This window comes from Xenopus laevis, chromosome 6L, assembly GCF_017654675.1.
Source record: "Xenopus laevis strain J_2021 chromosome 6L, Xenopus_laevis_v10.1, whole genome shotgun sequence".
In the NCBI taxonomy this organism is placed as follows: domain Eukaryota; kingdom Metazoa; phylum Chordata; class Amphibia; order Anura; family Pipidae; genus Xenopus; species Xenopus laevis.
This window is the reverse complement of record NC_054381.1, coordinates 42,154,954-42,178,988: the sequence shown is the minus strand read 5'-3', so window position 1 is coordinate 42,178,988 and position 24,035 is coordinate 42,154,954. Positions and strand designations below refer to the sequence as shown.

The window sequence follows — 24,035 nt, the reverse complement described above, 5'->3', positions numbered from 1 at the left end:
TTTAACCTCCAATGACCTCAAATGTCCTCGAAACGCGAATGGTATCTTAGTTAGGAAAAAAAACTTGAACGTCTGAAATTCGAACGAATGTTACCAACCCGAAAACGCAAATCAAATCGAAAGCAATTCGAATCAAGTTTTTCTCTGAAAAAAACTCAAATGTCAGGAAGGCTATTAACTTCTTCAAACAGGTCAGCTGACATTGACTTCTACATGAACTCTGCGGGTTTAAGGTTTTAATCTCTAAATTGTGAGTTTTGACCTAAAAACTAAATTTGAAAATTCCAATTCGAATTTACCATTTGAACCTTAGTTGATACATTTCTTATCTTTGTCCCTGCTGAGCAGAATCCTTGGGTTTCATTACAGGCAGCTGTTAGAATTGATACAATAGTTACTAATACTCCAGAGATGCTGCTGAGAAATGTATCAACTAAGGTGCAGATTTATTAAGGGTCAAATTGAAAAATCCAATTTCCAAAAAATTTTTATGGTCAAATTCGACTAGGGAATTATCCCAACTCCATTCGAGGTTTCTAAAAAAAAAAATTAGAATTTAGATTTTAGAGATTTTGGCCCTTTAAGAATTAGAATTCATCTATTTGCCACCTAACACCTGCTAAAACCACTCAATGGGAGAGGTGCAGTGACTAATTTGGAATTGTTTTTAGCCTGACATTCGAGTTTTTATTTCAGAGAAAAAACTTGAATCGAGTTTGGTTGAATTCGAGTTTTACAAAGTAAAAAGCTAAATAACCCAAAAAACAAAAGTAATTAAAAATGAAAAGCAATTGAAATTTTTCTTAGAATATCACTCTCACGGAGGAAACTTCGGGCGACTTTGGAAAACACAGAGCCACGTGTGCTTTAGCGCAGTCGACTTTTCATTATAGCCTATGGGAAGACACGCTGAGGCAGTTCGGGGAGATTGTCGCCCAGAAGACAAGGCGATTAGGCGTCAAAATCTCCCCGAATCTCCTCGTGTGAACTAACCCTTAACTAGGGGAGAGCTGATCTCTGATACATTTTTTTCTGTAGTCTGGCAAACTCAAAAGGGAATAAAAAAGGATATACATAACCTGGAGTAATGCATCTGTATGTATTTAAATGATGAGTGGCTTGCTGAAAAGATTAATTAGCTCTAGATCCTAAGGTTCAGAATATTTCATCTGTACCCACGTTCCATTTCTGTGGGCCTTATTCAATGTATTCCCTGGATTGGCAAGAAATTGAGACGCAATGCTTGGCCTGGAAGATGTGTGATTTCCCCCACCTTATTTGAAATAAAGTGACTAATAATATAAATATTTGTGTGCTCTTTATGCAAATGTAGGCTAATACGGGTATAAAATTGTGATAATTGTGTTGTCAGCCTGTTGTTGGATAACAAGATCATTTTGCAGTTTCCCTCATTTTGACTACACTACCATGAAGCTGGAATTAGAACATAAATCTTTGAGATTTGCTCCTCGATTACTGACTTTATCAAAAAGAGAAAGCTCTTTAGGTTTAGGCCAGTTTGGGAGCTGCTAATTGGCCTAAGCAGGTTTTGACCGAGTGAGTGGCTTTTTTCCTAGTACATTCTAATAGAGACTGTGGCTTTTAGAAAAGGGCCTGATTTTCAAAGCGATAATGCAATAGCCAAAATGCATGCACATCACAAGCCCTATTTGTTTAAAGGAGAAGGAAACCCTAAAAATCAATACGACTAAAAATGCCATGTTTTATAAACTGAACTTATTGCACCAGCCAAAAGTTTCAGCTTGTCAATAGCAGCAATGATCCAGGACTTCAAACTTGTCACAGGGGGTCACCATCTTGGAAAGTGTCTGTGACACTCACATGCTCAGTGGGCTCTGAGCAGCTGTTGAGAAGCTAAGCTTAGGGTTCATCACTAATTATCCAGCAGAAAATTAGGTTATCCTGTCACACCCGGACCACTCAAGACTTCGGGTGAGTGTTTTTCCCATTGTTCATCAGCGACTTTCATTTGAATTCTACGTTTAAGTGCCGGACCTGGGGTTTTTACACCCAGGTCAAGTCCTTTACAGGGTGAGAGAGGTTTTCCACTCATCCAATAAGATTATACTTTTATTTCTATTAAAACATTCCATTATAGGACTGTGCAGCTTTAAATTCTGTTGCAAATTTGTATATCTCCTGTCACACAAGCTGATGCTACAGGGCTGATTATTAAATTATAATGCTAGTTGCACTGGTTTCTGAGCTGCCATGTAGTAATTATCTGTATTCATTACTAATCAGCCTTATATTGTGACATTTATATTTTATGTGTATTGTATATTGTGAGTGGGTCCCTAAGCTCAGTAAGTGACAGCAGCACAGAGCATGTGCAGTGAATCAGTAGAAAGGAAGATGGGGAGCTACTGGGGCATCTTTGGAGACACAGATTTTTACTGCTAAAGGGCTGTGGTTGCCTGGGGTTGGTACAGAAGCCCAAAACTTAACGTCCAACATTTCTAGCTTACTTCTTTAGTTTTTTTCCTTGACCTTTAATGTTGAAAAAAATGATTAACTGCCTCTTTATGTGTCTTTCTGGTAAGCACTCACTTTTCTGTATATTGTACCCTCAAAAGAATCTGTAAACCTTTTGGCAGTGGAAATGTGTTCTGTAATTTTTTTCCCCAACTAAATGAATGTAGTTAGTTTACTCAGTATGAATGCTGCAAATGCTACTGTGATTCTTAGTTATTCATCCAGTTTTAGCCCAATAATGCTTTGGCATTGTTCAGCAGCAGTATTTCATTCAAAAGTTGTGTTTTTTTGTTTTATTTTTGGTAACCAGAATGCTTGAGTGAATGGAACAGATACACATTGTTGTAGCCATTAAGTAGCCCAGTAAGGAAATGACTGACTGGCCAGAACCCTTATCGCCAGTATTCACCATGTGGTGATCACATTTTACAAGTTTTGGTTTGCTGCTGAAAATTGAGACATTAAGATGTTTTAGAAAACACAGGATCATTACATAAAGTCCTGGCTACTGGTGAGGCTTTGGGTGTATATGTGTTTATACTGTAAATATGTTTAGCGTTGTAACATCAGAACTGCCCACTGACTGCATTCTTCTGTGTCAAGAGAATAGTAAGGAATGCTGAAGTGTGATCTTTGCCTTTAATGCTGTCTCATTTGCTGCTGGTTGTGGTCTTTGTCAGTAATCATTTCACCAGAACAGGACAAGCTGTGTTGAGATTTTATGTTTTAGATCCCAGTTTCTTAAGAAAAATGCACAAATGGAAATCAATGAAGTGTAACGTAAGATCGCTTCTCTATGTAAACATTTACTGTAACGTCAGTGCTGTGGTTCAGTGCCTCTCGTCTGGCTAAAGCTTTAATAAAAAGTTTTTGATATTGTCGGCATTTTGCGGCTGTGGAAGATCTCCTACTGATCCATCATTTTCTCCAAACAGGATAGCTGGGAGATTGTCGAAGGCCTTCGGAGTAGCACGAATTATGTTCAGGAGCCGGAGAAGCAAGAGGGGTTCCTTTTGAAGAAGAGAAAGTGGCCGCTGAAAGGCTGGCACAAGGTAAGCATTTTGTGTTTTAAACATGTGAATGATCTATAGTAATCTCTCTAAAGCGCTTGCAGAAATGTATTGGCTTTACATAAATAACAAGAAATTAATAAAGGCTTTATAGGAGTTTTTGGAAATTTCCTCCTGTGATTCCTTGATTTTAAATGTATGTCCTAGTACCATGTGGGGTACAAGATGCAACATAAAATGTTCCACGCTAATTGATATCCACAATGGTGCAGTGGTTAATATTGCTGCCTTTCAACTGGGGTACTCGGTTTGGTTTCAGAAACACTGGCCCAGGCTAAAAAATTATCATCTTTTTCATGGAAGACAGGTTATTATTAAATATAATATTAAATATACTTATTGTGCTACATGTAGCTAGCACAGACCCCAAAGAAAACTAAGGCAAATAGCACATTGGGTGTTTTGACAGCCACTGACGTCCAGTGGAAAACTAATGTATTAGTGACAGTCCTTTTGCATTGTTAAAAATACAACATTTTACTGTAAACAAGGACAAGGATGGGGGTAGGGCAAGTTTTGTTTGCAAGTATTTTCTTTTAAAGGAGTGTGAAAACTGCGTAAATAGATTGGCTGTGCAAAATAACAAATGTCTCTAATATAGTTAGTTAGCCAAAAAAAAGTTATATATAAAGGCTGGAGTGACTGGATGTCTAACATAATAGCCAGAACACTACTTCCTGCTTTTCAGCTCTATAACTCTGAGTTAGTCAGTGACTTGAAGGGTAGCCACATGGGACATATCTGTTCAGTGAGTTTGTAATTGATCCTCAACATTCAGCTCAGATTCAAAAGCAACAGATATGACCCATGTGCCCCCCCTTCAAGTCTCTGATTGGATACTGCCTGGTAACCAGTCAGTATAAACCAAGAGAGCTAAAGAGCAGGAAGTAGTGTTCAGATTAGGGATGCATAGACTCCACTATTTTGGATTTGGCCGAACCCCCGAATCCTTCACGAAGGATCCGGCCGAATACCGAATCCGAACCCTAATTTGCATAAGCATATCCATTTACCCAGTTTTTAATTTTACAATGAACTGTTCCTTTAAAGAATCAATGACTTGTGTGGCAAACTAAGCATGTTGCATTTTTTTCTGCCCCATAACATAGTAACATAGTAAATTAGGTTGAAAAAAAGCACACATCCATCAAGTTCAACCTTAAAGGAACAGTAACACCAAAATATGAAAGCATTTTGAAGTAATGAAAATATAATGTACTTTTGTGCTGCACTGGTAAAACTGGTGTGTTCGCTTCAAAAACACTACAATAGTTTATATAAACAAGCTGCTGTGTAGCCATGGGGGCAGCTGTTCAAAGCTGACAATGGAGAAAAGGCACAGGATACACAGCAGATAACAGATACGCTCTGTAGTATACAATGGGATTCTTCAGAACTTATCTACTGTGTTTCCTGTGCTTGAATGGCTGCCCCCGTGGCTATACAGCAGTTTGTTTACATAAGCTATAGTTGTGTTTGTGAAGCCAACACACCTGTTTTACCAGTGCAACACAACAGTACATTATATTTTCTTTACTTTAGGACACTTTAATTTTTTTGTGTTACTGTTCCTTTAAGTCTGTATATAACCTGCCTAGCTGCTAGTTGATCCAGAGGAAGGCAAAAAAAAACATCTGAAGCCTCTCCAATTTGCATCAGAAAGGGAAAAAATTTCTTCCTGACTCCAAGATGGCAATCGGACTAGTCCCTGGATCAACTTGTACTATGAGCTATCTCCCATAACCCTGTATTCCCTCACTTGCTAAAAAGCCATCCGATATAGGACACTAATGGAAACAATTGTACAAACTCTGTTGATATGTATATTGCATGCCATACTATGATATATGTATCCCAACTATTGCTAAAACCCTGGCTGGAAATTCTGCTGCACTTTTATATATTTTATATGTTTAGCTCAAGGCCAGCACTGTGATTATTACATTTCTATTTTAATGTCATGTTCCTTTTTTTTTTTTTTTTTTTTATAGCGATATTTCTTCTTGGACAAAGGAATTTTAAGATATTCCAAAAGCCAGGCAGATGTGAGTATTTTTTTGCGGACATGAATAAACTTCAATCACTCTTTACTGCTGTACTGCAAGTTGTAGTGATATCACCCCCTCCCTTTTCCCCCCCAGCAGCCAAACAAAAGAACAATGGGAAGGTAACCAGATAACAGCTCCCTAACACAAGATAACAGCTGCCTGGTAGATCTAAGAACAACACTCAATAGTAAAAACCCATGTCTCGCTGAGACACATTCAGTTACATTGAAAAGGAAAAACAGCAGCCTGCCAGAAAGCATTTCTCTCCTAAAGTGCAGGCACAAGTCACATGACATGGGGCAGCTGGGAAATTGACAATATGCCTAGCCCCATGTCAGATTTCAAAATTGAATATAAAAAAATCTGTTTGCTCTTTTGAGAAATGAATTTCAGTGCAGAATTCTGCTGGAGTAGCACTATTAACTGATGCATTTTGGAAAAAAACATGTTTTCCGATGTCAGGATCCCTTTAAAGTAACTTGCAAATGTACTCTGAACACGTTTTGTTTTTTAAATAAAGGAATAGCTCCATCATTTTTTTTGATATTTAGAATTTGTACCTTTTCAGCTGCTGCCTATTTCTTGGCAACACATATCCTATTCTATAGCTTTTTTTTTTTTTTATAGAGCCTTGGAAGTCATTTTACTAAAACAATTGTATTTTACAAGGCTCATCTATTGTCTGCTATGTAAAGCTGTGCCCTGTAGCACTGTTTAAACTTGAATGACTGCAATCATGGCTACACAGCAGTTTATTTATATAAACTGTAATACACTTAAGGGGTAGCTTTATCATTGATCCAGCTAGAGAATCCAGAAAGATTCCAGTGATTTTGTTATTTATCAAAACTACCAGCTGATGCATCTACCAAAGTTTTCTAAATTGGCCTTTTAATATGTGCAAATTCAAAAGTACAATATTAAGTACATTCATCAAATGAACTATATTCAGTTTAACCTTCCCAAAGCTTTTAAATAAGACCTGCCATGTGTTTCTCTTCTTCATCTTCTGAATAATGGAATGTTACATGCTTCTACCCTTAGCTGATAAAGTGCACAGGCAGACACACACAACAAATGGCACGAATTTCATAAATAATGCACATATTTGCAGCATAGAGATGATTTTTTTTCTGTGGGCCAGCAATCCATTTAAAAAAAAAAATGCAAATATATACTTTCTATAGCCGCAACACTACTACATAAAAATGAAAACATTTATTATAAATGTGAGTCTAAAGTGTTTTTTTTTTTGGCTTTGGTAATTTACAGTACTCAATTACTAGGACCATGGTTTCTGGCCACAGATTAAATCTTTGGTCCTTGAAGGCACTTGTCATTAATCATGCAGAAATAAATTAACCCCTGTTTCAAACCTGTAAGTAGACACTACCAGCCCTTGTTTGGCGATTTTGTAGTATCACACCTTCCATCTTGTGTCTTTTTAAACCACTCGTTATATGAATCTCTTATTATCTCTCTATTATGGTTATTAGTACATTTATAAAGCACCAACATATTCTACAGCCCTGTACAATACATAGGTGCATACATTTTACCTACATACAAAGCAACCAAGAACTGATAAGATGTAAAGAGTGCCCTGCCCAAAAGAGCTTGCAATCTAAAAATGGTTATGGTGCAAGCTGGTATAGTCAGGAGGAGAGCCATTCCAGGCATACTACATTCGATGTGAGGGTTTTGTTGGTATTTTTGGAATCCTTTTGATTTGCTTGCCATATCTGGTTTAACTCTGGTTCCTTTGGGTTTATATACTTTTTCTTTATTCAGTGGTTAACCATGCAGTAGAGAATTCCACTGCTTATCACAGGGGGTGGAGTGTTGGATGGTATGTTGATCACGTTTAGCCAGCTTAAAATTTCCGAGAAAGCTTACCCTGTTTTTTAAATTCATTTGATAAACAAAGTTTATTTGTTGAATTTCATTTGTACTGATATGTAATTTCTGCAAATAATTCTTTTTCTTGAAGATGGAAAGAGGCAAGTTACATGGCTGCATTGATGTTGGGCTATCTGTTATGTCTGTGAAAAAATCCACAAAGTGCATTGATCTTGACACAGAGGAACATATATACCATTTGAAGGTAAACCACAATGGAGTATAGGCTAGAATAATTCTGGGCTAACGTGCTTCTCCAGTAATTGCCCAATATTCAAAAGTTTTGCGTATGTTTCAGAGCTGTGAAAATGAAATGAATAAGAATGCCCTTGTGATGAGTTGTTGAATATTGGTATCATAATGCATCTAGCCACACTCTGGATCTGCCAAATCTACACACCTCAGATTCATGCAAACCTTGCTCCATTTCCAAAACATTTGTCAGGATTAATGGGCGGGTATGTTGCAAGTCAGCAGACACAGCAATGTAAGCACTGTAATATGTTCCCTTTCATCTCTGATGGCACCAGAATAGTGATAATTAGCTGAGCTCCAAGCAATTTAGCTGACAGTCAATGCTAAACCCTGGCTTGACTTCTTTTAGCAAACTCCTGGAGTTTACCTGGTTGATGCTGTTGGAACTGGAACTTAGATAAGAACACATTATGCCATAGGGAATTGATAATAGGTGTAACTACAGAGGAAGCAGACCCTTTGTCTGCAGGGGGGCCTAGGGGTTATTGGGGGCCCTGTGAAATCCTAATTGATGATCAATTTCAGTATGTAGCAGAAAAACAGGTCAATCTCGACATTTTGGGGCCCTTAAATTAATTTTTTTAAATTAATCCAGAAAACATCGCCTCTGGCATATATTGACTTTCAGTTTCTGCTCTTCAAGGTCCAACCTTAGGTCAGGTGTTCCAGGAAGACATTGGTATATCAGTCAGGCAGCCCAAGTTTCAAGAATATTGAGGATGTCTTGCAGGTTTTCACTCCAAATCTTACCCTAAATGACTTCAAGCTGGGGTTTTGGACATATGCAGGAGAGCTAATTGGCTTTGTTTCCAAATCTCACCTACTACCACACCAATGCTCCAAGCAGTTTGGGAACTACTGCAATAAGGACATGCAGCATTTCAAATCCTCAACCATTCTCCAACAGCTAATTCTCTAATTGCTGAAAATCTGCATCTTTTTGTACTCAATGGAAAAAAAGAAAGATTTAAAGGAAAACTAAACCCTAAAAAGTAATATGCCCAAAAATGCTATATTTATATACTGAACTTATTGCACCAGCCTAAAATGTCAGCTTCTCGATAGCGGCAATGATCCAGGATGTCAAACTTGTCGCAGGAAGTCACCATCTTGGAAAGTGTCTGTGACACTCACATGCTCATTGGACTCTGAACAGCTGTTGAGAAGCTCAGTTTAGGGGTTGTTGCAAATTATCAAGCAGAAAATGAGGTTGGCCTGTAATAAAAGCTGATGCTACAGGGCAGGTTATTAAATTCAGATGCTAATTGTGCAGGTTTCTGTGCTGCCATATAGTAATTATCTGTATTAGTTACTAATCAGCCTGTGACATTTATATTCTATGTGTACTGTATATTTTTAGTCAGTCCCTAAATTCAGTAAGTGACAGAAACACAGAACATGTGCAGTAAATCAGCAGAAAAGAAGATGGGGAGCTACTGGGGCATCTTTGGAGACACAGATCTTTACTGCTAAAGGGCTGTGGTTGCCTTGGGCTGGTACAAAAGCCCAAAACATAATGTACAAAATTTCTAGCTACTTCTTTAGTTAAGCTTAGTTGTCCTTTAAGAAATATTTTTTTGTAGGTGAAATCTCCAGAGGTTTTTGAAGAGTGGGTGCTGAAGCTTCGGGATCACAGGCTTTATCGTCAGAATGAAATATCTGTGTTTCCACATGACCTAAATGCTCAGTTCTTCCCAATGATCTCAACCACAGAATCAGCTTCCAGTGCTTTTGATCCTGTTCCCAGTCCTCAGGTAAGACCGCAAACAGTATTTTTTTTTCTAAGTAAAACAAATTGCCTCCTTGCTTTTTACTGTGGATATAAAACTAAGGCTAATGCAAGACGGGGCTGAAAATTGTCTGTTGTTGGCCTGGTGCAGGCCCATTCTTTTCTCATACATTTCTCCTCCAAAATCAGTCCTGTGTGCCTAAAACATTGTTCTATTAGTATGGTCTCCTGGACCACCCTAGTCTTTCTCAAGTGTTTAATTCACCCCCTCTCGACAAACAAATCTTTAGGGGAAATACTTGTTATTAAAGTGGCCAACCTTACATGACATATCTGGGCAAAGTTAAAAGCATGGGTTTATGTTCTGCCTTTTCGCAAATAACATTACAGTTTAGCCCATTGGAAATTCATGTTTCTGTAGTCTCTTCTGTAATCAGATTTCTTTGCTACACTAGCACTAATAAAATGTATTATAAAGACTGTATTCCTGTCGGCTGCAATGCAATCCGTTCTAATGTTTGGATCATATTACAGAGAACCCCTGTGTACTCTGCTGTTTGAAATATTACTACTTGTGCTACAGGAAAGATATTCTGATTCAATTAAATTCTTAAGAAAATTGATCGAAATTTTCAGGAGACTCCACTGCAGTCAGCAGTTTTTCTGGCTATTGATGCAACTTCCAGTATGGTCTTCAGGCAGCAGTTGTGTTCTTGCTCATTCAGTAACAGGTTGCATGAGCTGCAAATAGATATTCTTAGAAATTCCATCGCAGGTGTGCCACCACCTATAGCAACCAGTCTGCAATTAGCTTCGTATAGTCTACTTCTGGTACAAATAATGGTAGCTGATTTCTTATGTACTACTATGGCTTTTTCCAGTGTTTCAAAATGAACCTAGTGCACTGTACTATGTAGAAGTAAGTTCTGGAATCTCTAGTAATTCCAGTCTCAAGTATTTTCTGGGCCTATCCCTAGTAAGAAAATAGCAGTTATTATGTTTGTAATAGGTTTTGTTGCTTTTCAGGTGTCAAGCTGGTTTTATAACGTTAACAAGCACATATATATATATATATATATATATATATATATATATATATATATATATATATATATATATATATATATATATATATATATATATATATATATATATATATATATATGATCACTGGTTTTGTTTAAGATTTATGAAGTATTTTGTAGGTTTATGTCATGTCACCCCGAGTACTGCCTCCTATAACCGTTGTTTTGAAGATCTCTTTTATCGTTACAGGATTTCAATAGAAAGAATTCTCTGAAGCTTGGTAACAATCTACCATTCTCTTGTTTAAATAATGACACACGGGTTCCAACATGGCTCCAGTCTTCAGATGAAATGGAGAAATGTGCAAAAGGTGATCTATAAAACACACTATTGATACATCCACATATCTCAACTGAATGTATGGAATTAATCTGTCAAATATACACAAGTTTGTTTAAATAATATTCTTAAGAGGCCATATTATCAAAACCGATCACCTGTCTTTGGATGGGGTAGTTATCAGTGGCCCTCTGCACTGTGAGTTAAAGGAAAACTTTACCCCCAAAATGAATATTTAAGCAATATTTTACATCTCTTGCCTTGAACCACCATTTCATGATGGTCTGTGTGCTGCCTCAAAGATCATCTGACCAGAGATATTGCAAATCTAACTGTAACAGGAAGAAGCGTGGAAGCAAAAGACAAAACAGTATTTCAAAAGAGATGTGAGGACCTCCAATAATAAAGAAGCTGTGCCTATGAGTAAGTGCCCCAATAGGCACGAAACGCGTTAGGTTTTAATGTTCTAAGTTTTTTAATTAACTGCTTCTTTATTATTGGAGGTCCTCACATCTCTTTTGAAATACTGTTTTGGACTTACACCCTGGGGCTGGGGTGAACTGTGAGTAAATCCTCTATAATTAATTTGAAATTAGATTTTGTATTTTTGACTCATCAGTTATTTTTTGAGTAGTGCCGTATATACATTCTTTTTATGTGGCATTGGCACAAACCTTGCCATTATAAGCGAAAAGACAGAACTCTGACTTTTAATTGGCGCATGTGACCTAACATGTATAGTTTGTTTGTGTGCACCGTGAATCCTACGGGGGCGGTCCTTATTTTTTAAAATGGCAATTTTCTATTTAGGATTACCCAATGGCACATACTACTAAAGTATATTATTATCAAAATGGTTTATTTACATGAAGCAGGGTTTTGCACATTGAGCTGTTTGATGCAATATTTTTTTTATAGAGACCTACGTTGTTCGGGGGGTACAGTTTTCCTTTAAGTAGTTTTTATTTTGCAATTTGCAGCACTAATGGTACTGCCTGAAACGGGTAGCTCATAGTAGTGAAATTCAGTCTACCATACCATTTTATCATACGAGGCAAAATTATACTTTATTCCAATATATCATTTTAAACTTTTAGTGACTTGCCTAACCTATTCCTTTTATGTTTAAATCACAGAACTTTCACAGTGTCAAAGTTATATAGTGGAAATGAGTAACCTTTTGCAGAACATGGAGGTTCTTCATAGGACATATTCAGCCCCTTCTATAAATGCCATTCAGGTGAGACACATTTACCATTCTGACACCCATGCACAATGCCGAGGGTGACATTTTTTAGGGTGTAGTGCTGCTGGAGGGGGACATTTTCCTCATGCTTCCCCAGTTACTTGCATCCACTTGCAATGGGATTCTTTGGTATTGACTTGCTTAAGCTGCCTGGGAGCTAAATTCTGGTGAATTTTAAGCAAAACTTTACAATGCTTGCATAAGTAATCCCCTTATAGTTTAGAGCCAAAGGATATAGATTGCCTTCTCCACTCTGTAAAGACTTACACCACAAACCTTAGATTCATGTATGTAGATTTTTAACCTTCTTTGCAATATACATTTGCCAGGAAGCATACTGGAGCTGAATGGCAATGTATGGCAAAAATGAAATCTTTCATGTGTCCATTGTGCAGAAAACAGAGTTTAATTGAATTCATGTGCTTATTAATGGCATTTAAACCCAGAAGCTGTACAGGTATAGGATCCATTATCTGGTAACTGTTATCCAGAAAGCTCCACATTATGGAAAGGCCTTCTCCTATAGACTCCATTTTAACCAAATAATGCAATTTTTTTTTAAAATGATTTCCTTTTTTCTGTAATAATAAAACAGTACATTGTACTTGATACAAACGAAGATATAATTAATCCATATTGGAAGGAAAACCAGCCTATTGGGTTTATTTAATGTTTGTGGTTTTTTAGTAGACTTAAAGTATGAAGATCCAAATTACAGTATAATCCATTATCCAGAAAACCTCCGGTCCCGAGCATTCTGGATAACAGGTCCCATACCTGTACGAGATAACATTACTGCAGTATTAAGCATTGCTAAGAAAAAGAAAGAAAAGTAGATTCTTTCTGTTTGTATTGATCAGACAGAACATTAAAACAGTGCAATGGTGACCCATTAGCTTTTACAAGAGGAATGAGACCCTTCTAACTAAAGGACAAGGGCACTGATCTCTCTGCAGATCAATAATCTGCTATGGTTTAGACTTTTCCCTTTGCTCCGTTTCCTTATATGCCTTCCAGTCTTGTCTTAATTGCACTGTCTGTGCTTAAGATCTCTCCAGGGGCTGAGAATTACTCAATCACACAGGCCACACTGTTATAATAGCTTCCTTTGGTACTGCTGGAAACTTCAGTAATCAAATCATCTTAGCATTCTCATAGTAATTTCATTTTGTGCTTTATGTAATGTAGATTTAATGCTTAAAAAACCCTTCTAGCGGCTGTTAATATGATATGATTCTGTAATTAAAGCTTCGCTTTATACGTGAACAGCAACTCATAATGATTCATTATATGAATATAACTTTTTATTACTTTAATAGATTGGTACCATTGAAAGCCCTAAAAAAGAAAAAGGGATACACAGGAGAAAGTGGAGGTCAAAAGGTTTGAATAAAGATTCCAAGGGATCCTTACAGGTAATTATGTAACCAGACTTAATTTCATTTGCACTTAGACTACAGTGCATTGAATGGTGCCTCCCACTAAACATTTCACTTTGGCAACCTGAAATTTTTTTCGGCTGCCTTCTCATTTGGGTAGGGTTGTGGTTTTTTTATTATGATGAATAAATACAATAATTAATCAGTGTACACTGCCAGATCTTTGAAAACTATCAAAGTATTTGTCAGACTTCAAATCACTGTAATGCCATTGTAATAAAAGTGGGGTATTATGTTTATTCTGCAGGTTCCTTCAGCTGGAGTTATGAGACTGCATGCATCCAACCCAAATTTATCAACCATAGATTACGCAGAGGAAAAGCAATATTCTGGTGGGGTAGAAAATGCAGAGTTCACCAAGATACAAGACAGTCTGTGTCAAATTGCAAATAAAGGTGAGACTCTGTATGTGCTGCTCTGAAGATAAACTTGGCCAAGCCAAAAATATTTACTTGTGTGAGTTTTCAGGTCATGCAATTTCAATAAAAATAAGAATCCATTTTTGTCTAGTTCTGTTCTGAAAATAAAATTATGCTCTATAAGCAAGATTGTGCAATTTTTTTTTATATATATATGTATATATATATATATATATATATATATATATATATATATATATATATATATATATATATATATATATATATAATTTATTTATTTTTTTGAAAGGGAGAGAATAAGAAATTCTGATCAGTGAGAGACATCCCCCACCCCCGGAAGGTTACAGATTATTGGGGCATAATCTTTGAGCTTCCCTGATTCTGTTCCGCCGCAATGCTAACCATGTCCTCTACAAACTATTATTTCAGAAGAAACTTGTTCATAAATTCAGCAAGTGCTGTGGCGCATTTTTGGGTCTTTCATAGTGATACAACTAGGATTGCTTTGATGTTTTGAAAGAACCGTGAGTGCTATATATCTATATTTTGTTTTTAGGAGTGCGCCATACCCAATAATAAACACTGAATAAACCAATGTTTTATAAGACCACAAACAATACATAGATATTTAGCATTAAGACATTTCGACTTATTTAGACTAATAATGGTTGACTTCTTAAGGTGAGGCGTGTTTGCATTTTAGTTTTCTCTTTCTCACTAAATAATCATAAGTCCCAGCACCAACAACATGATGATGCTTTTTCTCTTGTCAGCGGAAATTACCTTTTGTTTGAATGTGCTCATTTCTCTCTCTTTCTTCATTTAATGGCTGCCATTTTATTGAGGCTTTAGTTTTATAGAAAATCTATTTTACTGACCTAATTTCTTTAGGGAAATACTGACCTTGAAGCACCTTCTGGATGTTATAGTTTTTAGAGGAAAAAAAAAGCCCACTGTTTATCTACATTTATCCAAGCTGACCAGTATAGTGGAAATAAAAGTGGAAAAGTTTAAAGAACGTGAAAAGTCACTCAAATGCTCAAACATGCATATCCAGGCAGAAGAAAACACCTTACATTGTATACATTGCTGATGCATCTAATCATATATATATATATATATATATATATATATATATATATATATATATATATATATATATATATATATATATATATATATATATATATATATATATATAGAGCCAATGAACCGCACTCCAATGACTTGTTAGTGAAAAAATGGAGTGATTTATTTCAACGTTTCGGCTCCATTACTTGGGCCGTCATCCGGACGTCCTAATGACGGCCCAAGTAATGGAGCTGAAACGTTGAAATAAATCACTACTATTTTTTCACTAACAAGTCCTTGGAGTGCGGTTCTTTAGCAATGTATGTATACTGGTTTTGACCAGCACCCAGGTAGCCGTCTTTTATTGGCATTTAAACCTTATTTATCTTCCTGTGTTAGAGCTAAAACTATTGTGTGATAAACAACATATGTATTATTTTGTATGTAAATGTGTTCCATAAAGCTCTGTATTAACTTAAATGTCTTCTCTCATGTTTACAAAATACTTTTTCTTCTGAAGCAATCACACTATTTTTTTTTTTTTGCTCAATAGGAGATTTTATTAATCACACAATAATTAATCAGTTCAACGTACAATGTATTTTTAATTTTATTTGTGTGTTACTGGTCTATTTATTAAAGCAATAGTCCTATTCATTGAACTCATTCTGTTTATAGGTGCATATTACTCTTTTAAAGGAAACATTTTAAAAAAATCACTCTTCTAGGCAATTAAAATGGAAAATTAGTATAAGAAAGATAATTTCCTTCAAATTGCCCTTTTATTGAAGCTTCCCCCAGAGCATTTAAACAAAATTTTAGTAGATTTTTATTATTTTGAAATCAAGTATAGAACGAGCCGTTGTATAAAATCCAATGTTCTGTTTTTATATGCAATGTAGTACCCCTCTTTAGTACTTTTCCTTAGGGCTATGGTGCACTGGGCACTTTCTCTATGGCATAGTTGTGGGCATTTCTCTGCTAGCAGATATACATCAGTGGTGAAAATTCTAGCAGTGCCATCAGCCTTACACTTTTCAGAAATTTTTGTATATTCTCAGGAATAAATCGTGTCTTAGAATAAAGTAATGTTTCTAATGAATAATTCTCTTCATCTTGCTTCACAGCTTATTTCTCTTTGAAATCCGCTTATAATACAGTCTTCTCAGAGAGGGAAAAACTGAAGCAGTTTCTAGAACATGAATCATCCCTATCTGCTCCAATTGCTGGCCTAAAGAATGCATTAGCCTCGGTAAGATGTATCTCTGTATATACAGGTATAGGATCCCTTATCCGGAAACCTGATATCCAGAAAGCTCCGAATTACAGAATGCCTGTCTCCCATAGACTCCATTTTATCCAAATAATCCAAATTTTTAAAAAGATTTTCTTTTTTTCTGTAATAATGAAACAGTAGCTTGTACTTGATCCCAACTAAGATATAATTAATCCTTATTGGAAGCACAACCAGCCTATTGGGTTTATTTAATGTTTAAATGAATTTCTAGTAGACTTAAGACATGAAGACCCAAATTACAGAAAGATCCGTTATCCGGAAAACCCCAGGTCCCGAGCATTCTGGATAACAGGTCCCATACCTGTATATAACTTTATTTGTAAAGCACTAAGTTAAGGAGCCGCAGCGATGTACAATGCATAACAGTACAAAATATATATATATATATATATATATAGTCAATGCAGAAAAGACGGCACTCACGGGCAAAAAATCAAACAATCAATTAGGGTGAAACCATGCAGTTTATTGTGATCCTACGTTTCGGCTCCTTCTTGGAACCTTCGTCAGGGAAAGAAAACAGAACACAACAGTTCAGTGCAGAGTTTAAATGGTGTCAAAATGGCGCCAAAATGTGGTTGCTAGGGTGCCTAGCAACGTGTGCACGAGGAAAAAGTGTGCGTTATAGGGTTAAAAGCAGTATTATGGGCACAGGGGCTGGGGTCAGAGGTACTACAGAGCAGGGACTAAAACCGTGAGCCATCCAGTATTGTGACCGCCGTATAAATGAACAGAAAGCCGAAGTGCCGGCTAGCTACCCGTCCTTCAGTCAGCGAGCGGTGAACCGGAACTGTGCTGAGTTCCCGGCGCTTCAGTGAACAGCTGCAGAGGCGCGTTTGCCTAGCAACGCCTACGCTTAGTCCGTATCCAAGCGCTGCGCTGGCCCTTCAAGCCAGCATATTCAAACTGCCATGGATAAGCCCACACGTCCTGTGGGACCAGAGTACTGTCAGGCTCAGTGGGGAACACTGGCAGCTATTTAAAGCCAGCAATGACCCCACTACTTAGCCTTAGTACAACGGACGGGCAGTCATTAGGACTTATAGCGCTTCTGATCTGTGCTTGTTCACCTGGGTGCCATGTTCACATCGCGGACTAGGGTAGTAAAACATAATAGTGCAATGGCCAACCTGAATAGTTTCTGGCAAAACCTGCGGTAGTAAGCTCTAGGGTAGTCAACGTGGGGTACTCCTGCTACCCACACGTCTCTTCAGGGTGCCCCAATTTTTGCCCAAATACATGCAAACAAATGCACAGATGTGTACTGTGCCAGAAGAGGGGGGGGGGGAAAGGAAAAGCTAAGGCAAGGGAAAAACAACAAGCACATCAGAATGTCCACCATAAAAAGTCAAATAAAGCACCCCAATGGAGTGTCTCATTGAGGCCCCGAGGGGCCACAGTATCCAATTTGTAAATCCATCTTGCTTCTCTACGGAGTAATGCTTGATCACGGTTGCCCTCCTCTGTCCAGAGGTTGTTGAAAGTCAATTATCATGCACTTGAAAGTGGGTAGTGTATGTCCTTTGAGCAAGAAATGCTTCGCCACAGGTTGGAGAGCCTTCCCCTCCTTTAAAGCCTTACTGATGGCAGATCTGTGGTTGCCAATCCTTTCTTTGAAGGTTGTTCGCGTTTTGCCTACGTAGTATTAGACCGCAGGGGCAGGTAATGATGTAAACTACAAAGGATGAGTTACAGCTCAGTCTGTGCATAATTTTAAATCTTTTCCCTGTATGAGGATGGGGAAAATCTGAGCCTGTGATAAGACATCTACAAGTAACACAGTCGGGACACCTGTAGCATCCCAATTTTCTATGTTGGGTAAGCCAGTCTGTGTCTGTGTTGGCTGATCTCAGAAAGTCGGTGCGCATCAGCTGGTCTCGCAGACTACGGTCTCTCTTGTATCCCATAATAGGTTTCGGGGCCTGATGCAGGGACAAGGATTCGTCCATGTTTAGCATGGGCCAGTGCTTATTTACACTATTCCTGAGTTGTCGAGATGCCGCTGTATAGGTGGTTGTAAAGATCATTGGGTAAGGGGAGCTCTGTGTGTGTTTTTTCTTATCTAATAGATCTGACTGAGAGCATGTCAGGGCAAGTGCATGATAATTGACTTTCAACAACCTCTGGACAGAGGAGGCAACCGTGATCAAGCATTACTCCGTAGAGAAGCAAGATGGATTTACAAATTGGATACTGTGGCCCCTCGGGGCCTCAATGAGACACTCCCATTGGGGTGCTTTATTTGACTTTTTATGGTGGACATTCTGATGTGCTTGTTGTTTCCCTTGCCTTAGCTTTTTCCTTTTCCCCCCCCCCCTCTTCTGGCACAGTACACATCTGTGCATTTGTTTGCATGTATTTGGGCAAAAATTGGGGCACCTGAAGAGACGTGTGGGTAGCAGGAGTACCCCACGTTGACTTACCCTAGAGCTTACTACCGCAGGTTTTGCCAGAAACTATTCAGGTTGGCCATTGCCCACTATTATGTTTTACTACCCTAGTCCGCGATGTGAACATGCGCACCCAGGTGAACAAGCACAGATCAGAAGCGCTATAAGTCCTAATGACTGCCCGTCCGTCGTACTAAGGCTAAGTAGTGGGGTCATTGCTGGCTTTAAATAGCTGCCAGTGTTCCCCACTGAGCCTGACAGTACTCTGGGTCCCACAGGACGGTGGGGCTTATCCATGGGCAGTTTGAATATGGCTGGCTTGAAGGCCAGCGCAGCGCTTGGATACGACTATAGCGTAGGCGTTGCTAGGCAACGCGCTCTGCAGCTGTTCACTGAAGCGCCGGGAACTCAGCACAGTTCCGGTTCACGCTCGCTGACTGAAGGACGGGTAGCTAGCCGGCACTTCGGCTTCTGTTCATTTATACGGCGGTCACAATACTGGATGGCTCACGTTTTAGTCCCTGCTCTGTAGTACCTCTGACCCAGCCCTGTGCCCCATAATACTGCTTTTAACCCTATACGCACACTTTTTTCCTCGTGCACACGTTGCTAGGCACCCTAGCAACCACATTTTGGCGCCATTTTGACCACCATTTAAACTCTGCACTGAACTGTTGTGTTCTGTTTTCTTTCCCTGACGAAGGTTCCAAGAAGGAGCCGAAACGTAGGATCACAATAAACCGCATGGTTTCACCCTAATTGATTGTTTGATTTTTTGCCCGTGAGTGCCGTCTTTTCTGCATTGACTTTATGATTTTCTTCCAGGCTGGCACCCAGGCTATTATTTACTTTATGGTGTGCGCTCCACAAACGGATGATATACAGACCAACCCTTTTTTGTGGTTGCTCTATGGTTCGCACCCAGCCTTTTTCTATATAAGGGAATCTCCCTATGAAAAAATGTTTCGCTATTAGTTCGGTTTATTGAGGGATTTGGCCATTTTTGGGTCCGGGATTTATGGAGATTGGAATCTGCATGGCCTGAGATACCCTACAACAGAAACATCAACCACCACCATCTTGAAATACACCGATTGACCCGATTCTGGATATGGCAGACGATCTCACACAGCATATACTTGATATTGAGACCAACACGGACTTCACGTTCTCAACACAGGACGCGGACAGGATACTCTTCTCAGAAACTCCTTTGGACATAGCAGTGAGTAAAACGAATATTGACATTTACCATGAGTTGATTGCACTAAGGAAGAAAGAACTTGACCTCAAATTGCATGGCATTTATTTGTCCAATTATCATCGACAAAGATTGATCCCACGAGGGTTTAGAATCAATAACATTCCTACTATAGGTCGCAGCAACCCAGAATTCTGCGGAAAGTGGTGCGGCATACTAAATAAATGCTCATTCGACTTGATACTATTAGTAATTGAACAAGTAGGCAAAGAACTAACTCTGGTAAGGGAGGAGATCAGTAAACTTGAGGAACAGTATTTGGATACACTTAAGACTGACAACGTAGCTGACTGGTTAGGCAAATTGAAGGCGGTCACTGATAAATACCAACAAGATTTGACAAATTTCAAACAAAGTAAACTAAAAAAGGTATCTGAGGACTATAAATCTAAACGGGTATATGGGTGGTTGCTGGGACTAAGGTCAGAAAACTACAGAACCCCCTTTAGAAGGAGACGACTACCTAGAACTCTACTCACGGTTGATAGCTCAGACCAATCGACAGATTCAGATACAGTACCCGAAACTAGTACCACGAAACCTTTTTTAGGGGTCAATACACGTTCAAAAAAAGGCAGAGACAAAACAATAGAAGGAGGGGGCACATCAGACGGGGAGGCCGCAAACCCAAAGGGGAAACCCCCCAGGGGCAAGAGAATATAATCTTTAATCTCAGCAAACACATTATGACCCCTGGTGAAGTCACACTACTCTCAAAGGGCTTATCTTTTGTCCCCAGTAATACACCTGATCCCCTTGATCTACTCATTGACATACACAGATTCCAAAGGAAACTGAAATTGAAAGAGCATTTTAAGGGCACACCTGAGCAAGCAACCCCTAAGTTCAAAAATAAGAGCAACTTCGAGCCACCCAATACCCCAGCGGCCATACGTACGTTTGGCAATATCATAAGTAGAGATATCAAACATTTCAGGGGGAACTACAGGACGCATAATAACCTCTCCCCATTGGAGCGCCAAGCTATCAAAACCCTGAAGGCTGACGAAAACCTTGTAATTAGACCAGCGGACAAGGGGGGCGCCATAGTCCTGCTGGACTATGCGTATTATAGAAAGGAACTTCTAGGCCAACTAGCAGACAATACAACATACAGACCTCTGACAGGAGATCCCACTGTAAAATTCAAACGTGAATTAGATGATGTCTTAACTATGGCCAGAAATGCGGGTTGGATTGACCAAAATACATATAGCTATCTGATCACAGAATATCCCCGCACACCAATTATCTATACCCTTCCGAAGATACACAAGTCCCTCTCTTCACCACCAGGCAGACCAATTATCTCAGCAGTAGACTCCTTATACCAATCAGTCGCTATATTTGTTGACCACTATCTACAACCACTAGTGAAATTGATGCCATCTTATACACAAGACTCCAGCCATGTCATTAGGAAATTGGATGAAATAAAAAATATCTCACCTAACAACTTATTGGTTACCATGGATGTAAAAAGTCTATATACGGTGATACCCCATGAGCAAGGAATAGCGGCATGCAGGAAGGCCCTAATAACTTCACATACACATCAAGTACCCATTGACTTTCTCCTGCATTTACTGGAACTAACACTCACCAGGAATTTTTTCAGATTCGAGAAATCTTTCTACCTACAAATTTCCGGGACCGCTATGGGCAGTGCGCTCGCACCCTCCTATGCTAACATCTTCATGTTTGAATTTGAATCTGCCCATATTTGGCCACGACTGGGGAAGGAAATCCTCACGTATTTTCGCTACATAGACGATCTATTCCTGATATGGACTGGCACCAAAGAGACACTACTATCTTTCCACCAACAGCTCAATGAACTTGATAGCCCGATCAAACTAACCTTGAATTCGGATTATGACAACATAGATTTTTTGGATCTAAACATTTTCTTTACAGGATCTCATATAGGAACCAGACTGTTTAGAAAACCGACGGATCGGAACTCAGTACTACATGCTGGGAGCAACCATCCGCCAGCTACTATAAGAGGCATACCCTACTCACAATTCCTAAGGGTAATTAGAAACAACAGCTCAAGGGAAACTGCTACGGTCCAGTTACGTGAAATGTTTAACAGGTTCCTGGAAAGAGGCTATTCGGATGAATTACTTTGCAGGCAACTAGAAAGGGCCCTGACATGCTCTCAGTCAGATCTATTAGATAAGAAAAAACACACACAGAGCTCCCCTTACCCAATGATCTTTACAACCACCTATACAGCGGCATCTCGACAACTCAGGAATAGTGTAAATAAGCACTGGCCCATGCTAAACATGGACGAATCCTTGTCCCTGCATCAGGCCCCGAAACCTATTATGGGATACAAGAGAGACCGTAGTCTGCGAGACCAGCTGATGCGCACCGACTTTCTGAGATCAGCCAACACAGACACAGACTGGCTTACCCAACATAGAAAATTGGGATGCTACAGGTGTCCCGACTGTGTTACTTGTAGATGTCTTATCACAGGCTCAGATTTTCCCCATCCTCATACAGGGAAAAGATTTAAAATTATGCACAGACTGAGCTGTAACTCATCCTTTGTAGTTTACATCATTACCTGCCCCTGCGGTCTATACTACGTAGGCAAAACGCGAACAACCTTCAAAGAAAGGATTGGCAACCACAGATCTGCCATCAGTAAGGCTTTAAAGGAGGGGAAGGCTCTCCAACCTGTGGCGAAGCATTTCTTGCTCAAAGGACATACACTACCCACTTTCAAGTGCATGATAATTGACTTTCAACAACCTCTGGACAGAGGAGGCAACCGTGATCAAGCATTACTCCGTAGAGAAGCAAGATGGATTTACAAATTGGATACTGTGGCCCCTCGGGGCCTCAATGAGACACTCCCATTGGGGTGCTTTATTTGACTTTTTATGGTGGACATTCTGATGTGCTTGTTGTTTTTCCCTTGCCTTAGCTTTTTCCTTTCCCCCCCCCCCCTCTTCTGGCACAGTACACATCTGTGCATTTGTTTGCATGTATTTGGGCAAAATTGGGGCACCTGAAGAGACGTGTGGGTAGCAGGAGTACCCCACGTTGACTACCCTAGAGCTTACTACCGCAGGTTTTGCCAGAAACTATTCAGGTTGGCCATTGCACTATTATGTTTTACTACCCTAGTCCGCGATGTGAACATGGCACCCAGGTGAACAAGCACAGATCAGAAGCGCTATAAGTCCTAATGACTGCCCGTCCGTTGTACTAAGGCTAAGTAGTGGGGTCATTGCTGGCTTTAAATAGCTGCCAGTGTTCCCCACTGAGCCTGACAGTACTCTGGTCCCACAGGACGTGTGGGCTTATCCATGGCAGTTTGAATATGCTGGCTTGAAGGGCCAGCGCAGCGCTTGGATACGGACTAAGCGTAGGCGTTGCTAGGCAACGCGCCTCTGCAGCTGTTCACTGAAGCGCCGGGAACTCAGCACAGTTCCGGTTCACCGCTCGCTGACTGAAGGACGGGTAAGCTAGCCGGCACTTCGGCTTTCTGTTCATTTATACGGCGGTCACAATACTGGATGGCTCACGGTTTTAGTCCCTGCTCTGTAGTACCTCTGACCCAGCCCTGTGCCCATAATACTGCTTTTAACCCTATACGCACACTTTTTCCTCGTGCACACGTTGCTAGGCACCCTAGCAACCACATTTTGGCGCCATTTTGACACCATTTAAACTCTGCACTGAACTGTTGTGTTCTGTTTTCTTTCCCTGACGAAGGTTCCAAGAAGGAGCCGAAACGTAGGATCACAATAAACCGCATGGTTTCACCCTAATTGATTGTTTGATTTTTTGCCCGTGAGTGCCGTCTTTTCTGCATTGACTTTATGATTTTCTTCCAGGCTGGCACCCAGGCTATTATTTACTTTATGGTGTGCGCTCCACAAACGGATTATATATATATATATATATATATATATATATATATATATATATATATATATCCTTGAAAAAGGCCCAAATGTGGGCCGAAACGTCGGATTTATCTACTAAATAAAATCACTATTTTTGAAGAAAATTACATTGGTGTGCGGGTCTTTGCAACAAATCCCTATCAACTTTTTGACCCTG

General features: G+C 39.2%; 1 protein-coding gene across 2 annotated transcripts in view; it reads left to right on the top strand.

Moving 5' to 3' along the window:
- osbpl3.L (oxysterol binding protein like 3 L homeolog) overlaps window positions 1-24,035 on the top strand; it is a 100,392-nt gene that overhangs the window by 57,548 nt on the left and 18,809 nt on the right. For both annotated transcript variants that reach the window (XM_018267386.2, XM_018267389.2), the window contains 9 exons: window positions 3,432-3,548; window positions 5,558-5,611; window positions 7,605-7,718; window positions 9,352-9,522; window positions 10,773-10,893; window positions 11,999-12,102; window positions 13,428-13,523; window positions 13,795-13,942; window positions 16,126-16,250. In XM_018267386.2, coding sequence (XP_018122875.1) covers window positions 3,432-3,548; window positions 5,558-5,611; window positions 7,605-7,718; window positions 9,352-9,522; window positions 10,773-10,893; window positions 11,999-12,102; window positions 13,428-13,523; window positions 13,795-13,942; window positions 16,126-16,250 — 1,050 coding nt within the window. The remainder of the gene's footprint in view (window positions 1-3,431; window positions 3,549-5,557; window positions 5,612-7,604; window positions 7,719-9,351; window positions 9,523-10,772; window positions 10,894-11,998; window positions 12,103-13,427; window positions 13,524-13,794; window positions 13,943-16,125; window positions 16,251-24,035) is intronic.